This window comes from Molothrus ater, chromosome 7 (assembly GCF_012460135.2).
Source record: "Molothrus ater isolate BHLD 08-10-18 breed brown headed cowbird chromosome 7, BPBGC_Mater_1.1, whole genome shotgun sequence".
In the NCBI taxonomy this organism is placed as follows: Eukaryota; Metazoa; Chordata; class Aves; order Passeriformes; family Icteridae; genus Molothrus; species Molothrus ater.
This window is the reverse complement of record NC_050484.2, coordinates 9826116-9847420: the sequence shown is the minus strand read 5'-3', so window position 1 is coordinate 9847420 and position 21305 is coordinate 9826116. Positions and strand designations below refer to the sequence as shown.

Below are 21305 nucleotides of genomic sequence, written 5' to 3'. Positions count from 1 at the left end.
CGTGGTGATGAGAGAAGAAGTCTACTCAGTTTTACTCAAGGTATGCACAAAAAAAAAAAATAAAACTGGCAACAGAAGATTTTGATGGAACACTTCTCATGTGCTTAGAGAGAAATACTCAGAAGATGGAAGTACCAGAAATGACAATTTAAATGCTCTTGTACTTGCTTATGCCTAATTTTCAAGTTCACCAAAAAATATGCATGTCAATTCTACAGACTTGTATCACTGTGAAAATATAAAAATAGTAAGACCTAAAATCTTATTTTCCAGTGAATGAACTGTGGTGGTAGTGTTGTTCTCTATTCCTGAATTAACAGATCCAGGTCAAATTTATTAAGAAATTTAGTGCCAAAGTAACACTGTAACTTTCCAGCTTTGAGACAAACATATGGACCGCCTCAGTCCCACTAAGAAAAAAATACACCTACCTGATGCACCTGTTTTATCTTTATTCTCAATTGATGCATTTTTATTTCTTGCAAGATCTTCCAGCTCATCATAATGTACAATACAAAGCCTTCTCTCAATCTGGTAGAGCAAAGCAGGACAGATGTACACGAAGAGCTCAGGAGATATTAGGGAGCTGGCTTCCAGACCATAGTACCGTAGCAGCTGCGTAGCATTTAAGCACTGCGAGCAAATTGTACAAACAAATGAAATATAAAAGCATCTATTTTCATGTATGGAAAATGCAGGATATTATTTGAGAACACAAACAAAGCAGAAACTTTGGTCCAAATGTTCCACCAGTGCTAAAACATGTCTTAAAGCTGATCTAAGTGGTTTATGAGAGAAAGAAACAGTAAAAATATCTGCACTGCACACTCGAGTCTCCCAACACCTACATAAGTTTTGATAAATGTCACTGAAAAGCAGTTTCCATATTCTTCACACAGTACAGCAATGGAGAAAAAGCAACAGGTGAAGAGTGGAAAAATGTAAATCCAAAATAGGTTTTTCAACACTTCTGTTTACCTACCAACCTTCCGTGTTTTGAGTTTCACTTTTTAATACAGCTTGAAACCTTGAACTCAGCACTCCCTCCATCCTTCTAGTTCAAAATTATGACTTTACAAGGTCCTGCATTTGTAGGTAACTGTAAGGGGAAGGGATTTATGGTGCTGAAGGACAAATCAGAAGAGCTTCCACCGAGCACAGTGCTACTGAAGCTACACCTGCAATTGCTTCTTAATCTCTCAGGACAAAGATATCAGAAATGTGCTGAAAAGATGCAGGTATTCTTGGAAAGAGTGTTTGTGCAGTTTTCAAAAATGTTAGTGATCTCAGATTCAGAAAGAAGTCCAAAAAAGGGGTGTGTGGTGGTAGCATTTTGGAATATTGGGAAGGGGAAAAGCTTTACAGATCAAACTCATACACTGTATTACACTATGGTCCCAAACATGCCTCTCTGTTATTTGTGGGTATGCACCTTCAGTTATTATGTGACAGCACTGAAAGCCAACTTACCAGCTCTGCATGTCACACTCACCTCTTCATGCTTGCGCTCATCCTCACTGTGATCCTTGTGCCCACGTGCCACAGGGAGGGCGTGTTTCCTCACGCTGATCTGCTTGTGCGAGGCCTCTCTCTTGCTGGTGTGGCGGTGCCCGGTGGCAGAGCCCACGCTGCCGTCCTGGTGGCCGTGGCCGGCGGAGCGGTCACCGCCGTGCTCGTGGTGGTGCACGTGCAGGTGAGAGGCGTCGTGGACGTGGTCGTGTTTGTGCACGCGGTTGTGCTCGTACTGATCGCCGGCATCGTGCTCCGGGGCGTAATCCCACGTGGCGTCTCCCGACGTCTCGCTGATCTTCTTCTGCTTCTTCTTCTGTTTGCGCTGTTTGCGCTCGGGCTGCTCCTGCGTGGTGTTGGTGTCCGTGGCAGGCTCGTGGCTCTGCTCGGCGGGGTCGCCGTGCCCGCCGGCGTCGTGGCGCGAGTGGCGCGTGCCGTTGTGCTCGTGCCGGTGCGCGCGCGGGTGCTGGTGGTGCTGGTGCCGGCGGCTCTGGTTGTGCACGTGTTTGCCCTCCTCCTTCAGCGAGGGCACTGCCGCCTCTCTCTCGGTGTCACATTTGTGATTTCTCTTTGCAGACGCACCCACCGTGGTCTGGTTTTCTGAATCTGAGTGGCTGTGAGCATGGTTATGAGGATGAAAATGCTTTCCTTCCTGTACTTCCAAAGCATACAAGTGAGAAACATGATCATGGCCAATATCATCATGATTTATCATCACTACTTTTACCTCTCCCAAACCAAGGCTTATTAACAGTTTTTCCAGGCCAAAAAAAGATAATCTTCCATTTTCACCATAGCGATCAAAAATCTTTTCAATGTAGTATTTTTGTTCATTTTCTGCTTCCAACGTTGAAAATTTACTGGGCATAGATTCTGTTCCTCCATTCTGGAAGTATGATTCATTTGAGATCTGATAGTCATTATGGTCGTGCACACGATCCTTTTTGGGACCGTTGTTGTGTCCATCTCCATGGCAATGATTGCACTGATGAAAAATAAATGTCAGCAAACAAATGATGCAAAATTTTGTGTGCATGTGTACCTTCATCTCTGTTTCCTACAAGAAACACAAAGGGATGCACTTAGCTGCAAAGCAATCTCAGTGTCAATTTATATGGCCTATCAGTTTGGTACTTATGCCAACTGAATCACTCACAAAGCTTTTTGGATATTGGCAATAAAAGAATAGCAATTGCAGTACTTTTACTGCAGAAATTGTGTTAATGTACTTTTCTTATCCCACAGTGAGACAGACTGTGTATTTTAGAGATGTGGTTTTACAAAACCATACTGACAGGAGGTGATGATAAGAAAAAGATTAACAATATTTACAGTCAGTCATATCAGAATATTTTTGTGCATATTTTCAGAGGCATCTATACTTATGATAACCAATAATATTGAAAATCTTGATAAAACACAAGCTACAAAAGAACGAAAATTATTTTAAAATAACAATGCTGTAATTTCCTGTTCACAGGGGTGACGGCCAGGTAATACAGCTGAAAACCCACACACCATTTGTTCTCTTTTTGTGCTGCTGAAGTTCCTCCACTAAACACACACTGCACAATTCCCTGTTTTGAATTCATCTATTATCAATGTACAAATAAGCTGCCATTAACTAACTTCAATGTATTGCTTATATGTTCATATTTTTAGTACTTTTCACTTACATTGGTTTACTGACTTCAAAGATCTATGTAGACAGCCATTTAAAAGTAGGGTTATATGGAAAACATCTGCTTATGCAACTCAAAAAATACTGTTAATGCTGACAACTGTTGAGCTGAAAGCACTTAGGGCTGAATTTTAGAAATTATATCATTGGGACAATATGGTTTTCAATTTAGTGTTACATGTAAAAAACTTACAATTCAACACCAGGTTGTGAAGGAGACACTGCAAAAGCTTATCTTGTGTTCATGATTGAAAACAAGTCACCATTTTACACTGCAGCAAATGCAGGCATGTGAGGGGACAGAACACAGGCCAGCTGTGCTTTAAGCTCTTGCCACTCTTACCAGTGGTTTTAGTTCCTGATGTGCACCTTGACTGGAGCTGCCACTGGCCCTCCATTCCCAGACACGAGTGACCTGCTCAGCACATCCTAAGGTGCCGCTGACTCTCACATGAGACAGGTGAAATTTGGTTACCAAGGCCTCCAGAGCTGCTCACTAAAATGTGCTTTGTGAAACTGGCCAGGAAAGTGCTCTGCAGCAAACCATAAACATTTGAAATCCATCTGACTTTCCCAAAATATCTGTTGGAAGCTCCTATACTTGTAACAGGTCGGCAGAGAAAATGAAGGAACTGCCTTCTAAGGACTTTATATGGCAAATAAATGTGTCAACACAGGATACTGGGAAAAACCTTTCTCTTGGTAATCTCTACAAATCCAAAATATGAAAGTTCACTTTTTCACTGGAGCTTCAAGAACTTACAAAACTTTTTTAAAAAGCAAAACTCTCTTTTGCAATGCTGTCCCATTTAAAAACATAAGCCCAGAAGAATATCTGGGCTTATGTTTTTAAATGTAAAATGTAGGCATCTGCATCAAAATTGATTCCATGGATGTCAGATAGGCCAATGGCTACTCATTGTACATTAATGCCTTATTTTTATAAACAACTGGTCAATTATCAGTCTGGAATAACCATAGTTTATCTCCAGTTCAGTCCCCTACATTCCAGTTACTGATTTCAGGGCTAGGATAAACTTTTTCAAGTAGTTCAATATGGTAAGTTCACCCCCAAAATTTCCTGAAATATTACTTTCATGTATTAATATATATATAAAGTAATACTACTTTTGTAGGTAAGAAACCTTTTCTCCCCCTTTGCCACATACTGGTAATACAATCAGAACAAGCAAAGTTAAATAATTCTCATTTAAACAAGCATGATCCAGACTAAAATATCTCTACCAGGAAATTCATGACTAAAGCATGCTCATAATCCTTTTCACAACCTCATGATCTTTTCCATGTGACTGTCTCATACAATACTACTAATACATTACTTGGAAACTTAAGTCATGCATCCCTAATTGTGGTGTTTAGCTTTGAATGGTACCTTTTCTCCATGCCCTAGTGGTTAAAATAGTTTGCAACCTATGACTGTGATTCGTTGCTGAAAAACAAGAGCTGAGCAGTCTCAGAGCAGTTTCAAAATCAATTACTTGTCTGTTTTCAGTTAAAACAGTAATAACCCTAGCACAGTATTTTTGATCTTCTATTGTATAATATTCTCTATCTTCCATTGCAAATCTTGTTATGGAACAGATAATTAAAAAACAAATGTTCACATAATAAAAAGTTTCCAAAAGAACAACCAGAAAGAATTAATTCTTTCTTTTTAAACGAGCTTCATTATTCTCTAGGCAACTGTAAATACCTGTCATGTTTAACCTGTCAGGCAGCACTCATGTGTATAATACTGGAAAGCTGAAGTCCAAGTTCTGTACACTTCAGTGGCACAAAATTGTGTACAGCTGATCTCATTATAGGAACATTAAGACTCTCAAATCCCCCAAGAGAATATGCAAGGGCAGCCTGAGGAGAAGGCTACACCAAAGTTGAGAAAGACTCTGCCTATTACTGCTGTCAGCCTTAGCCTGATTCTGTTCACTGTTTGATTCCCTGCTGCCTGCCCTTCACAGCTCTGAGGGGCAGAGGAGGGAAAACAGCTCCGAGCTGTGGGTCAGTGAAATACAGCACCCCTAAAGGGCAGGGCTGAACCAACAGCACCTGCTGCACCTCCCTGAGCTGCAGGGACAACCAGCAGAGTCCTTCTGACACCTCAGGCAGCGGGACAGCCCCCACGCCAAGCTGCACAATTAGAACGTGTACGTTTGCAGGGGGGCACAGATCAGGTGTGTCCCACCAGAGGGCATCTCAGGAAGGCACACGATGCTGCCTAGGGCACCCATCCCCTCCCCACACTGCAGGGCAAGAGATCATTCCCAGCACGTGGAGAACTGACTGAACTCCCACACACACAGAGCCTTCAGGTGCAAGCACATGGGCAGTAGTGCCATGGAAAACTCAGCACATCTCCGTGCAAACCACTCGCTGCCTAGCATGTTTCAGCTACTTAAACAAAGGCATCAGTCATCAGAGTTGGGTTTGGTTTTGTTTCTTTTAAAATCTTTCTTTCATTCAATGTCCCTTGGATTTCTGAAATTTATCTACAGTGCTTACTATCTATTTCAACTGTTCATTTTACATAGCACTTTATGCCTTAAAGCCTGGAATATAATTTGTGGGGACATCTTTGTTTATTTATCACTGACTGTTTCACTGAGACTAGAAAACTAGTTCAGGAATTAGGCTGTACTTTGAAACAACAAACTTGGATTCAAATAATGCAGTCATACAAAATTCAAACTGAAATGAAAGCCACATCTGTTATTCCAGCACTTGCAGCCCACGCAGTACAGCATTTTTTCTGTGTACAATGCTGACAAGAATATTTTAAGTGCCCAACTTTCTTCCCCCTAACCCTTTTCGTTGTGTACTCCCAACAATTTTAATAACCTGAAATATTTGTAATATAAATGCACTGATTTCTTCCCTTCCCACGCTCCTTCCCAAGTAATTTCAGTTTCACTCCCTTGTTGTTCAACTTTCTTATCCTTGTTTTCTCTGAAGAATGTTCTGCTCATCTATGAAAAACATCTTTGACTCGTCTAAGTTACTCAGCTTGAATGCCACAGAGAGGAAAGTGCCTTAGCAAGATTTCATGGACTTCTACAAGTTCCACACCAAACACATGCTCCAGCTAAGCCAAGAGAGAACCCAGAAAGACAAACAGGTGCTAAAAATAAGGACAAAGCCATATTTTTACCAAACTAAAGCATTCTCACTGTGAGGCAGGGCAAGTTCAGCACTTGTGTAATTAATTTCTATTAGGAACTTCTCAGAGTAACAGCTCTATGAGAAATGCCAATTTCTTAAAAAGAGAAATATTCCTTGAAATAATTATTGACTAGACAAAGACAGTTTTTCTTTCAAGTCCTAGAAATTTAACTGCTTTTCTATACTGCAGGTATTCACTCCAGTGTATGTGTAGGAGAGATGTATGCAGCTTCCCCCCATCCTGAACTGTGCAATACTTCATAAAAATATTCAGTTAAAAGTAAAAAGGCTGGAATCTGAAAATCCAGATGAACCTATATTTTTTTAATTTCACATTTTTAACAAATAGTAGAATACAAAATCCTATTAATCTAGCACACATTTTTAAGGTAAGTTTTTAAAAAAATTAATATGAAATTAATATATTGTTGTTACTGAAAGACATTTTAAGAAAGCCATAAACACATTTTAACTAAATAATAACAATCTGTTTTTCTTTTATCAGTCTTAAGCCGACAGTAGCTTCTGCTAACGGAAACAGGAAAACATGCTACAGATCAATAAAGTTGAAATTAACCATTTCTAACTTCAGTTCTCACCCATCTCCTGTACTTTCTTCCTTCTTCAATTTCAGTGAAACAGGTTTATGGATTTCAGTGAAACAGGTTTGTGGATTTCAGTGAACCTCATTCATTTGAAAACCTACAGCCCAGTAGGAGGGGCACTTTGTAAGAAGAGAGCATTAACTAACTGATCCAAGCCCTCTTTGCCAAGTTAATACCAGGTAAGACTTACAGAGTACAGAAAGCATTTATGCATAACTGAACACACCATGAATACTTCCTAAAAATCTGAACTGTGAAGTATTTGAACAGCCAAGTCCCAAGTGTAATAAAATGATCTTGAACTAATACAGTAGCAATCTACCAGCTCAGTTATCCAGAAAGGAGCATTTATTCTGAACATAAGAAAACTGGAGAGCCTTCTTCAAAGGGTCAGTTATTTGTAAGAAATTGCTGAGTACAGGATCCTTCTCAGAGCTCAAGATAATATAAAAACTTCAGAATACTTGGAAGTTCTGTAAGTACTAGTTCTGCTCACCAAGAATTAATTTGCAGTCTTTCATATATAAATTGGATGTAGTCCATGAAACACCTATTAATGCACAGAATTTATAACAGAGCCAATTTGCTTTTGTGCCAATATTCTGTATTGAATATACTGTTCCATTAGATCGTATTAAGATACCAGCCAGCACTTGTAAGATTGAAATACTTGAAAAGATAAACCACTTACAGCTGCATTTTAATACTTCATTTTTCTTCTGAAAGTAAGCAAACTGTTTTGGTTACAACCAAAGATGAAATTCAACAAATATTTTAAGATGGTGTTGCACTTAAAGCAGCAGTGCTGCCCTCCCCCACTGCTTCACTCTCTCATTCCCATGCCCACAAAACCATTTTTGGACACCAGCACATTTGTTTGCTTATCTGTTCACTGTGCAGCTGTACAACTACATTCTGCTGAAAAAAAAGCCTAGAAAAAGAAAAAAAAATATTATTTTCATGACAGATTACTTTTCCTATCTGGCTCACTGTACAGCTGCACAAAGACCACAGTCCACACAAAAAAAAGAGCCACCCAGCTTTAGGTGGGAGCACCAGTCACTGATCTGGTTGATCTGCACTCTAACAGAACATTCTGAGAGAGCACAAATACAACAACTGGCCACCTCAAAATGCACCTCAAATAACATTGAAACTTATTTCCTGCTGAACACTATTTGAAAATAATTTCTCCAACTTTCCCTTCAGAACAGAATATAACAATATTTCTAATAAAGTGTTAAAACCAGTTGCAGTACTTTTATTCTTATAACTTACACCACTATCCTTGCACTACATTGTAGTACTTGTGGTATGTTAGAAGGCATAAAAGGCAAGTCTTTGATGATTGTTTAATACCTACATCTTTATAATAAACCTCTCTTCATCACTGCTGCAATCAGAAAGGGAATTATGTATGCCTACTGCTACGCCAATGACTTATCTCACTTGAAAAAACCAGAAAAATAAATTTAGAAAAGCTGTCAATTATGAAGTCCACTCAAACATGAGACTGAAGCAAACTTTTACATGTGCCACGCCAAGTTAGTGCCTGATTGTGAAGGCCATTCCTAGAACAAAGAGGTTTCAAATTATATACTATTGAATCAAATCCGTATTTTTAGATCTGTATTTTTAAATAATGAACTGACATCACAGACTTTTCTAAGGTGCCCTACCAACAAGCCACTCAAATTCTTCTTAGCATAGTTACTCAGTCAAGAGAACAAACCAGGGGAACTGCTACTCTTAGAGAGCAGGCAGCTAGCAACTGGAACCAGTGACATCTTGAATTAGTGAGCTTCCAGATGTGTCTTTGTTCAGTAATTGTGGGAGCCAGAGGAGTTTGTGAAGGTGTCCTGGCAGATTCAGAAGTAACACTTATCCAGTCTGACACAGGAATAAGATAGCAGTACATATCTCAGCAGGCAAATCCACCAACGAAATGCCCAGCTGAACCACTTAGTGTCATTTTCATCACACATCCAGGTGAGACCTCGACAGAATTCATGCCATTTCCCTGCCATCATTTATTTGAACCAGGATTATTCTGAAAGATCTACCTGGCTACTCATTACAGGTTTGTGTAGTGATGGAGGCAACCATTCAAACTGATACAAATACTGACTGGCTTTAAAAATCACTCACCACGAACAATAAACCTTTCTTAGCAAGGTATTAGCTCAGAAGTTTAAGATGAAATAATGAAAACACAGTATTCAATACCCAATACTACTCTTAGTGCAAGATTGGAGACAGAAGAGGGGCAAGGAAGCACAATATTACTGGTAATATATCAGGCAGAAATATTAAGGGTCTGGCATTGCTTATTGTCAAGGGAAGTAAAACTGAAGGAAATTGTAACTGCATGTCCAGAACAAAAACCCGCAGAGCACGTGAGGCATCATTTTGGTACTTCACTCCTATTCAATCACTGCTTGACTGAATACAAGGAACTCCTGTATGACACTTTTCATAGGATATGGCAAAACTCAGCAAAAAATGTGGGGTTTTCCCATTGTAGAGATACATTCCTTTTATGTGTAGAACAATGTACTCCTCTAGGTGTTTCACTATGAGAATATTTTGTTTATAAAATATAATTAATCCTTTGTCTTTGCTGATTTACTGTTAACAATTAAGCTACAGTGATGGAGAAAATTCCAGTAAATTAGTTTATTTATAGGATCTCTCAGGATTTTCCACAAATATGTGGCAATCGCCCTTTCTCAACTTTATTTCTGTTTTAAGAACTCAACAACAGTACAATACTAGGCAAAGTATCATCTTCAAAGACTGGGAAAGTATTTTACATCACTCAGCATAACTGTTTACTGCAATTAATTTGAATCACAGAGCTTGATACAAGGGAAACAACAATAATTTGCTATACTTGCTGCATTGTTATTAAAGCATCTCATCTTCATCTGTTCTTTTAGGAGTCAGCATTAACCCCTCACATTCCTTTCCCTACTACTGAACATACACAGTTAGCAAAAGCCAGTGTAAGAATTTTTGCCTAAAGCCACTAAAAATGAACTTGTGTGACTCTGTATCACACTCTGCAAGACACAGATGCATAAATTTAGACTAAACACTTTAGAGAACTCAATCTCTTATCTGGAGTACAAACACAGCAACTCAGTGAAAAAATAACTAGTTATGGGCATAATACAATGAAAAGCAAGAGTTTGTATATACATCCTGATGCAGCTACTGAGTATTTATTTACTGAATGTATGGTGTGGGAGCAAGTGGACCCTGTTAATATAATACAATGCCTCTGCTGGACAATTGCCTCAAAGCACAGTTCAGAACAGCAAGGATGGAAATCTATCCTGTTTATGTATTGTAGCAGACATCAAATAAATAGGAATATTTTATATTTAGATTAAAAAACCTAGTACTGCAAGGCAACCACGTTATTTTGCAACTGAGATACTGTCTTCTAGAGACAGATGTTCAGGTCAGCACAAAAAATGCTGCTATATTCTGCAAACAGCACCAGACAATACATATGGCCTATATGACACCGTTTGCATTTCATGGATCAAAGTGATTATCAGGGTAGAGGAGGCCTGGTGGAAAGAGGCCTTCCTTGACAGGAATGGTTACAGGAACTGCCCAGAGCCCTGGGAAGTAGTGCAACCATCATGTGAAACGGAGTGCAGTCTGCCACTTGGCAGTGAAGCAGCTTTTTGGACTGCTCTGTACAAGATATGAATGAAGCAGGACTGAGAAGCAGCCCTGGTTCACTGCTCCCCCTTGCAGGAACACTCACTTGGGATATTACTGGGGATTGAATTCAACTGCCAGCTGTACAAATGACATATGGCTATCATGAACAGTCCTAGATGGAATTCAGTGCTACTCAATTGTATTTAAAATGCAAATCAGTATTAACAAAGATATTGCTCAAAAAAAATCCATAAAAAGAATGTCTACTGAGACAACCTTGAGGATTGCACACACTTTTCCTTTGTTTTTCTTTGCTGCTCCAATCTCAGTATGGTTGCATGCTATTATCAGCAATTAGCTTGGTTAAAGGGTAACTATTTATAGATATCAAATCACCAGGTGTAAATAATTTATCATTTACAGTTATCTTTGAGAATTCAAGGTATTATTTTTGTCCATTAATAATCATCACCCTAAGGAGCTATTTATGAATGTAGTGCAAGTCAGGTAATCTAGAGACCTGCATCTTTACATGTAAATTGTATGACAACCCCTGCCTGGAATTCATGTTGGATTACAGTGGTCTTTACTAGGAGCTGCGATCGGTAACTATTTCTAAAACATTTATAACCTACATGCAGAAACACTGCACAAAGTCCCTGTTTATTGTATTTACAATTTTATACAGATTCTGCATGAAACTTCTTTCACACATTCTTAACCTGAAGAGCATTTTATCTCACATATGCATTTTATCTTATCTGACCAACCTCAATGTAGATTGATGACTTTCAGACATGATCAGTTAGACAGCAGCTTCCAGTATTCCAAAGACTTTCTCCCAAAGCTAGATTGGTTCAGCTATCTCAGTGACTTCAGAACTGTGTTTTTATCACTTAAGATATTATTCAGACTTATTCACACTTATTCAGAATTGTGCTTATCAATTAAGCACCAAATTGAATGCTTATACAATTTCCTGTGCCTCTTAACAGTTCAGAAACTCTTTCTGGAGTTTTAAGTTCTCTGTGAATATTTCACATCTTGTACAGACGTGCTACTTTAATACTGACTTGTGACTGTCAACACAGAACAAAAAGAGGGGCAGGTTTCTCTCACAGACTTCATGAGGCTACAGAGAAGGTGACAGCCAGATGAGAATGAAGCTCCTGGTCACTGAGAGAAAGGCCAACAGCTGAGTCATTCCTGCTCTGCGGCAATGGAAAAAGCAGCCAGGAAACGGAAAGAGAGATGAGGCAGCACAATGTCAGAGGAGAGCATTTCCAGTCTCATGAATCATGTCCCCCAGCATGGGTGCAACACCCTACATGTAATTCCAACATCCCCTTCTTCTCAGAAGCTTTTCAGACTGACATCAGCAAACCATCATCTTCCAAGTCTTTTATGCTGCTTTCCAGCTTTCTGGGTATTAAAACCTGTACAGACTTTGCACTATCACAGAGGTAACAAAAGTGACTTCAAACAATTATTCTTTAGCTTCTTTACTCCTCGGATTTTTATTACATCCAAAAAGCCTGGAGCAATGGCACTGACTCAACAGCACTAAAAGACTGTGAATAGGGGGACTGACACAGCACATACCTTTCTCTCCTTTAGGAGGTTACACCATGGCAGGAGATGGTTTCCAGCATTTCAATCAGTTTTTGAAATTTAGGAAAAAAACCGTTTTATTAGCTTTGCCTAAGTGGTACACATTTCCTTACCAGACCTTATTAGGTGTATTTCAAGTAATATCTCAGCTGTAATTAAAGTATGATGTAAGAGCAGTAGTAATTCTTTCTGCATTAAGTGTTACTTCAGGCCTTTATCAGGAAGATAAAATTACTAGTTTCATTTAAGATAACTTCAGTAGCCCACCCCCAAAGATAATACTTTTCAGATGATAAAATTGTTTTAAATAATTGCTCTCTAAATTAAGTTGGACTCCCACAGTAAACCAGGAAGTTATACAGATTTTCTTCACATTAGAATAGAAATTGCTTCCCGAAAGGCATAAATTCTCCTAAGGAACTCACCCTGCACCTAAAGCTCAATCCTGTGAAAAAATACCTGCCCAAGGAACAGAACTGCCATCAAACTTTCCTTCTCTGAAACTTCTGCTGACATTTTTAAATGTGTTACAGGAAGTCAAGACACATTTGACAATTCTGAAAACATCCTAAAAAATAATATGCTGTGAAATACCAAGGGTTCTGACATCGCTGATCATCAAACTGAGAAGAAAATGGAATGAGGTTTTCTCATTCTAGTATCATTTTCACTGCTGACACATGCAGTTATGTCTGTCCATCAGTTTGTACAGATGCCACCATCCTTTCACCAAGTTTCACTGCAGTAAATGACCAAATTGTAACTTGCAGAAAAACTTTAATGGAGTTTGGCTTTTAAGTAGCTTTCGTAATTTTAATCAGCAATTCCATCTGATGAAAACATGTAAATATTCTCAAATTGATTTACTTCATCACTGATTTATCAAGTGCCTATCACACAATCAAAACAAACTTCCACTTCTGTAAAAACTGTGACAGAGACAGGAATAAGTCTTTACAATAGGCATAGTCATGATCAAACGACATTGAAACTGGAGAGCAAAGGCAAACAAGTCCAAACACACTTCCTTTAGGACTATATACGAGCTTAAGTCAGTGTGATCTGGGCACTACTTAAAAAGTCTCTTCAGACTTGAATCAGTCACTACTTTGCAGAAAATGTATTAAGAATAGAAAGAGTAAATTAAAGCTGCTTGACTTACGTAGTGAAGACCAGGAAGTACCTATTCCATGTTGGATACATTAATTTTGCCATACATATATATATATATATATATATATATATATTTATCTCACTGTCAAAGTAATGGTGGTCAGCATGTGCTTTTTCATGTCAAGTAAACTTTCTAGAACGTGTCTGAATTACCCTGATGATCCAATTTAATGAAATTATTTTCATGCAATGGGAAAAACATCAATTAAGACAAAGCCTGTGAGCATATTTGAATAACTTTAAACCACAGCTCTGCTGTAATTGCACATTTTATGACTGACTGGATATATGCTGCAAACTTAATGCTCGGGTTTTATGTAAGCCAACCTGGAAAGCACAAAGACCTACACAGATATTAACTGAAACAAAGCCCACTTTTTTGGATTTTTTTTTATGTAGCTAGAATCTCCAGTCATACTGCCTATTCCAGATAGGTAACAGTGTATAACAACCCCTCTGCACCCACCCATGGACACTAACGTAATGCCAATATGGAACTGCCACCATTAATCTCATCAAACACACACAATTAATTCAGTCTGTCCATCTATCTAGACCCTATTCTCCTTTAGAAATAGATTGCATGGCTGCATACTTTTTTACTCCAAAGTATGAGCTAAAAGCAGTCTAAAATAAAAATGCTACAGGACACCACCACTAATAAATGGTTACTTTAACCATTAATTTAGCACAAGAATTTAGCTGGTAAAGTATAGTGACACTGATCAATGTTGTTGGGGACCTCAGTGTTTTTTCCAGTTCTTGTCTTACATGACCACGCCAGACTATTAGCCTATAGAGCAACCATTAGTCCCTCACTTTGGAGTTACATACTGTGCCTCAGTCCCAATTCCTGTTTCCCTGCCATCTGAAGCAAAGCACATTATTCAGCAGAGGAAATCAGACTGCATTCTCTGTTAAAGTCCAATTAAAAACCCTCATATGATACCTTTTTAATATAGAAAGTTTTCTATATTTATGTCACTGTGTCAGTTACTACTACCCAAAGGGATACAAGAACATACCCACTGGAACATGCCAGGAATTACTTTTGTTAACTAGATGACAACTGCTTCCGCTCGTCTGAAAACTAACCAGGTCTTCCAGTGTGCATTTCTCAGTTCTGTATCAGGCTCGAGGTTATCACAGGCTCCCTTGGTGTTATGGTACAAGATCCTACCTTAATAAAAAAAACACATTATGATTGCTACTTACACACATACAGCGTTACGAGTGCTACAAACCAGAAGTATTTCTACTCACGCAACTCTTGTTCAGAAAGTTTTATCAACTAGCAGGCATGAACACTTCTACAAAGAGGCCCAAAAACGACAAAGATTGCTAGAGATTTTAAAGAGCAATTTTATTCCGCAGTTTCAACGTTAAGTGGGTATTTCCAAAGGACGCAGCATAAGCAGCAGAGATGGTCGAGAACAGGAAACCAATGTTTTTCCCTCATCACTTCTGTGCCTGTACAGCACAGCGACAAAGCCTCCTGACCCTTCCGCCCTTACCCTTAATTTAAGGTTACGTGCGGGTTACAGCCCGAGTGATTTTTCCTCAGCTGTTAGCGCTAAATCCCTGCCGTAAGCCCTGCAAGATTTAATGGCCTGGCTTGTTCATCACCCACCGTCCCAGACTGTCCGCAAACACCGCCAAGTCCGGCGGGCTCCGCACGGCTCCCGCACGGCGCTGCCGCCCCGCACACCCGCAGCGCCCACGCCGGGCGGGCAGGGCCGGCTCCTTCCCCCCGCACCCGCGGCCTCCACGTGGCCGCACCGAGAGCGAGTGAACGAGCGAGCTCGGCAGGGCCGGGGCGCGCCCAAAGCCGCACTCCCGGCAGGAAGGCTGCCGGAGGGAAGCGGCAGAGCGGGCACCGCGCGGCTCGAACCCGCCGGGACACGGGGCCCACCGCACCCCCCGACCCCCGCCGCCCCCCTTTCTCTCTCGGCCCGAGCAGCCCGGGCAGCCGCAGCGCCGCGGCCACGTCCCGGGCCGCCCGTTCTGGGCGCGGGGGCGGGGAGGATTTACCTGCCGCATGGTCGCCTCACGAGCAGAGGAAGAAAGGGGGTGGGGGGATGCGCCAGGGCCGCGGCGGCGCCTCGCGCTCCGCCTCGGGGGGAGCCCGGGCGCGGCCCCCCCGCCCGCCGCCCCCCGGCCCCCCGCGCGCACCCCGCGGCCTCGCGCCCCGCCGCCACGTGATGAGGCGGCCGCGCCGCCGCGCGCCCCTCTCGCCGCTCCGCATCGCGGGCGAGCCGCTGTCCGCTACCGCCGCTCGGTCCCCGCCGCGGCTCCTCGCCCGCACCGCCGCCCCCCCGCCCCGGCGCGGCCCGGGCCGGCCGCCACCCGCTCCGCGGCGCCGGGCGGCTGTGGGGGAGGGCATGTAAACAAATGGGGTTTTATAGCTACCTCACTCGAGTGCCGTGTGCATCTCCCTCTCCGCTCGGTACCAAACCGCCGCGGCGCCTCCTCCTCCTCCTCCTGCCGCTCCGCCGGCGCTATTCACAGAGCCGGCTACGCCGCGCTCGCCCTGCACACGCGGCCCCGCAGCCCGCGCTGCCCAATGCGCAGCCATTTCCTCCAGCGCTACGAAAGTGGCGTAGCGGCCCTGCCCGCCCGCCCCTCGCTGCGGCGGCTCCGCGCACGGCCCGGCCATGGCCGCGGGGCCCGGGAGCGCCGGAGGGAGCGCGGCGGGCCCGGGACAGCGCGGCTCTGTCCCGGCCGAGGGAGCCCGGCCTGCGGGACCGGGGCCGAGCTGCCGCCTCTGCAGCCGCCTCGGGAGAGGGTCCGTCTCTCCCCAACAGAGAGCAACAACGGGGTATTCGTACCTTCCTATGGAGCTACCTTCCTACAGGGGTACCTTTCTGGGCCGAGGTGGGCACAACCCCCGTTTATGTCACTCCACAAACTCCTGTCAGGCTCGCTCAGGCCCCCAAAGCCTGTGCAGGCAATGAGCGTCTCCCATGGCGCGGTGGAGCCCCTCGTCACGACACACTCCATTCCTAGACAACAACTACAGAGCTAAATAAAGCCCCCAAACCAAACCTTAGGTAAATCAAAACCCTCGCTAGCTCAACGCCGAGGATCAGGGGACATTTTGGTTTATAACGTAAGCCCTACAATATAGTGGAGTCTTTCACAACAAATCATAGTTTAAAATAGACCAGCATGTTTTGTAATGGTTATTTATAGGAAGCACGTTCAAAGGCTGAAGCACAGTTATAGGAACGTTTCAGATAAGTTTTAGGCGGTTTCATTTTTCTCTTGGAGAAATTCGCATACAATTTTCACGACATTTTCCTCCAAAAAATAGCTAGTGTTTCCTTTGCAGGCTTCAATCTGGAAGAAGCCTGCAGTGTATCTAGAATGTATCTAGAAGCAAACCGACCTTCCCTCTCTTTGTTAAGGATGCACACATTTTGCTTTTAGGTTCTTGTATTACTGAATGGAACTAACCTTTTCATTTCTAAAAATGTTCCTTTGTTAGACCAGATGATTCACACCAGCACTACCTTAAGTCTGGCCTGGCAGAGCCAGAGCCCTGTCCTATCCTGTCCTAGTCATGTCTGAAGTCCAGGGCATACCCCATGGTTGTCCCCTCCAAAAGCCTCCAAAGTTACATGATTTTTCCTTGGTGACATGTAAAGGATTACTTCTATTTGTTTAGCAACCAAAAGAAAGTTGTTACCTTTAAGAGTCCAAAAACCACATAAGCATTAAACTGAAGTCACGGTGTGAGAGAAAACCAGAGTAAACTTCTCTAAATATGATAAATGTCCATTATAATGCAGCTACTGTAGCAAACAAACAAAGACATGTAGACCTCTCAAATGACCTAAGAGCACATCAGCTGTGTGCATTACACCCAATTTTTTAGTATGTGATGCCGAATCTTTTCTGAACTTTTCTGATTAGTCTCTTATTTATCCATGAGGTTCATGTCTCAGTAACAGAATTGATAATTTCGTATCTCCTCCAACATCTTTTTCTCTCTTTAGTATTTATTTTTTGGGAAAAAAACCCCAACCATAATCCCTCCCTCATTTTTTGCTATATGTCTTACCAAGTCCATCACTAGAATATAAACCATACTAGTCCAAAGTCAGTGGCTCACATCAAGTTTTAGGAACTAATATAAAGTGATTATGAGGTAGCATACCAAAGCATTACACCAGATCATCTTGTATGTCGATTTGAATGATTTTTACCTTGAAGCAGGACCCTTATCTCTCAGAATTTTAGCACAACAAATAAAATACAGATCTGATTATGACAATAGTTATTAGACATTTATCACAGTGCCACTATTGATGACTAGGTGTGACTGATTTGTATTGCTGTTTGCTCTAGAGATAGATCCACTGAGTGGAAAAAGAAATTTAAAAATTAAGTTTTCTTTTTCCATCAGAGTTTATTCAGGGAATTGTACTCAGTAATAAATAGAGCATATGGGGTTTGTTAGCTTTTCTGAGTAAAATTCAAGTAATGCAAAATCTCCTTAAAAAAAATCAAGAGCTCTAATAAAATGAAATAGTGATGGTACACAGTGACGTTCCAGAAACTCACCCAGCCCAGGTGTACCAATAAATAGATCTCTGTTAGTGGGTTCCCTACCCTCCAGCTGTTCCCCACTCTAACATGTATCTGTTCATTTTAAATCCAGAAGGGGCCATTAGCAGGCCTGCCAGCACTCTGCTAACATTTCCTGCTAACAAATGAGTCTCATTTGTAGTTTGAGTTAGGTTAGAACCTTCCCAGTCAGTCTGCTCCTGGCTTTCTCCTGATACATTGAAAAGCCTGCTTGTATCTAGAATATTTTCCCTGTAGTTGTACATTGTATCTTGCATTTAGGCTTCTTCTCTGCAGTTTTCACCATACATTTTAGTGCAAGAACTGCGCTAAAGTATCTGAGGAAAAGAAAGTAGGACTTTCTATAACATAAGTTCAGAAACCCAAACCAAAAATTATTGGATCAGGCATTTACCATGAAAAAAAGCTGAGGAGTGTGTTTCCCTGTGAAGCCTGTGGAACAACTTTCTGTGTTGCAGGGAAGCTGGAACAGCAGAGCAGGGCAGCCAGCACTGCAACAGTGCTGAGAGCTTGAGAAAACACCAATGTATGCAACAAACCCAGACTGACTTTTCAAGCTTCAAAAGGAATATGTTACCATACTTTTAGAACAGAACTGGCTTGGGGTTTTTTCCCCTCTCCTTTCACAGGGCACTTCCTTGCTGAGTAGGACTCACACTCATATTTTGGGCTGAGGAAGGGAATTATCTATTTTTATATTTATATATATATATATATTTATTTATATACAGATCTCACTCACTTGTTTCCTGTCCCTCCTTGCAACAACCCAATTGTAGGTGAGGTGGTAGAAGGTTGACATGTATATGTATACAAAAGAAGTAGTTTGTTTAGACAAATTATTAAAAAAAACCCCAACCAATCCAAAAAAACCCAACCAAACCCCAAAGCTACTCTATAATTCTGCACACAGATTTAGTTCTTATATCGTGATAGTGCCTCTGACTGTAAACAGAAGTAAGAGTCTTGTGAGTATTCCTTGGAGAACTGGAAGAGTAATACTGAAAAATATTTTAACTGGGAGAAATTAATGTGGAAAGCTGATAGTTGAAGGTGTACACAAATCTTGTTATATAAGTGGGAGAAAAATGTCACTACTTGTTGCCAAAATGAACTTACTGGCAAATTCAGCTTTTTTTGGTTGAAGAACCCAACTTAATTTTCTTATTTTTGAAGTACTGATGTCTCTTGAAAAAGCCAAGGTAATGGCTTGAAACATCAACTTCCTCCTTTTATTTTAAATCATCTTGTCCAAGATTTAATGAGAAATTAAGGCATTTGAATGTTAGTGTAGCTGGGTTTGTGACACATGCTACATGCATATTTTCTTTCCTGCTCTTTGAAACATTTTTTCTAGTTTCTGTCCTTGCATTTCATTCATTCTGGGAGCCTGAAACAAAGTCAGAAATGCCAACGCAGACTTGCCAAGCAGAAGGATTTTACCCAATTCCTCAGGAGTGGAAGAGCTTTGCTGCAGGAAGCTTGCTCACAAGTATACTGATAAGAGCTCTGAAGTGAAATACCAGGGAATCATACAGAAATCATCATTTCCTACACTGTGTCTCAAATATGACCTGCTGACAGTTGTCTCTTCTGCTCTGAATTTCCTGGTGTATTTTCTGTAAGACCATCTCTGGTTTTACCTGCACTTTGACTGCCTGGCACTTTGGGCTGTGCTCATCTCCAGGCAGTGAGGCTGGTGCTGAAGCAGCAGAGACTTTGCTTATGGCAAGGACAGAAGGGAAGTGTTTAAGCATCAGGGGGAACTTAAACAAGAGGGTAGTGATTCTGTGATTAAAGGTTGTGCTTGGAAATAGGAAGTGGTGTCCTCTGAGGGATTTCACTGCCTCAGGACTGCTTAGTTTGTTTGCAGTGAATTTAAAGCCCAAGTTTATTTTACTCCATGGCCATATATATAAAAATGGGACCTTTAGTAGAAACTATATATGCTTCTTTTTCCACCCTCCTGCCAAACTGAGTGCTCTCTCTGAAGCCTTCGCTTGGCAGGTTCCTTTAATTAGCTCTAATTAGTTTCAACTGTGTGAATTCCAATGGTAAATCAAAGTAGATCTGGCTAGCTTTGCATGAACTAGTAAGTATAATTTGAAAGTTACTTTAGTTTTAAGATGGGGAAGAAAAGGGAAATCCATCTGAGCTTTTTTGTTTTGTTTCTAGAAACCATTCTTATGCTCCTTCTCTTACAACATGTAGATACCCCTCTGTTCAGTATCTAAACATGTATGAGCATTTGTATAGGTTTTGAAGGAAAACTATCAAAATCAATGATACCATCTGCATAATTTTAAATACAATATCAGTGTAAGTACCAATGGGAAGTCTGTTCAAACAGAAATTTAGGAATTTTTTATTTATTATTTTTTAACATGCCAAAACAAGATATAGGTTTTAAAGGTCTTTGTTTTAGAAGTTTTTGAATTGACTCTGTGGGGAAGGGCTGGGCTTTTTTGTTTTGTTTTTAAACATGGGCTGACATTTTTAGAAAAAATATAAACCCTTTTTCATTGGCTCTAGACTTAAGGTTACATAAACATTAAAGGACATAAGCAGAAGGGTGTGATGCTGCAGCAGCAGCTGAAGTCTTTGGTGCACTCAAAGGTTTGTCTGCAATTTGGGAAACAGCCAAGATGACCTTTGGCCAATTTTGCAAGGCTAGCAAACACTGGCATACTTATCCACAGGAAAGCTTGCTGGCAAACTTGGCTTTGTTAAATGATTCTTCCTTTGTTTAGTTATTATTTGTTTTAAACATAACTGTCTAGTCCTGCTCTCTAAGGCAGTCAAAAGCCCTTTCATTGGATCTGAGACAGGCGGGATTTTCTGGTTGCAGGTCTGGGATAAAATTTGACTTGGAGGATATTATAAAGTGTGTCACAGCCTTCTTCCTCTCTTGCAGGCTCAGGTTTATTTATTTTCTCCCTTCCTGCCTGCCTGCTGAAAACACCTGTTTGCTTGTGGCATCTTGTCTGTAGGCAGTGGTTGTGGGGAGATACCATCTTCATTCCAAAGGAAGTGGTGGGTGGGAAAGGCCAGTCATCTGCTTCCTGCAGCACGAGTGGGGTGAGATTGCAGAGCACAAAGAATTTCTGGTCATGTTCACACAAGACCTCTGTATCAATAAATATGGATATTATCTGTTGGAGCCAGGCAGGGTTCAAAACATTAAACAAAGCTGTGCTAGCTGCCTGGGTGGGGTAGAAATTCCTCTAAAGGCTTTCACTTATAAAAGCAAACGACTGATTCCAAAACTGACTCACCTGACC

At 41.3% G+C, this 21305-nt stretch overlaps 1 protein-coding gene across 7 annotated transcripts in view; it reads right to left on the bottom strand.

Annotated features, from left to right (window-relative positions):
- The window catches only part of SLC39A10 (solute carrier family 39 member 10), a 73456-nt gene that overhangs the window by 16272 nt on the left and 35879 nt on the right, over window positions 1-21305 (bottom strand). For 2 of the 7 annotated variants that reach the window (XM_036386488.2, XM_036386489.2), the window contains exons 1-3: window positions 14460-14526; window positions 1493-2566; window positions 432-633 (exon numbers count right to left, since the gene is read on the bottom strand). In XM_036386488.2, coding sequence (XP_036242381.1) covers window positions 432-633; window positions 1493-2566; window positions 14460-14471 — 1288 coding nt within the window. In that variant the 5' untranslated portion in view covers window positions 14472-14526. The other 5 variants (XM_036386492.2, XM_036386490.2, XM_036386494.2 and 2 more) reach the window with 5 other exon arrangements.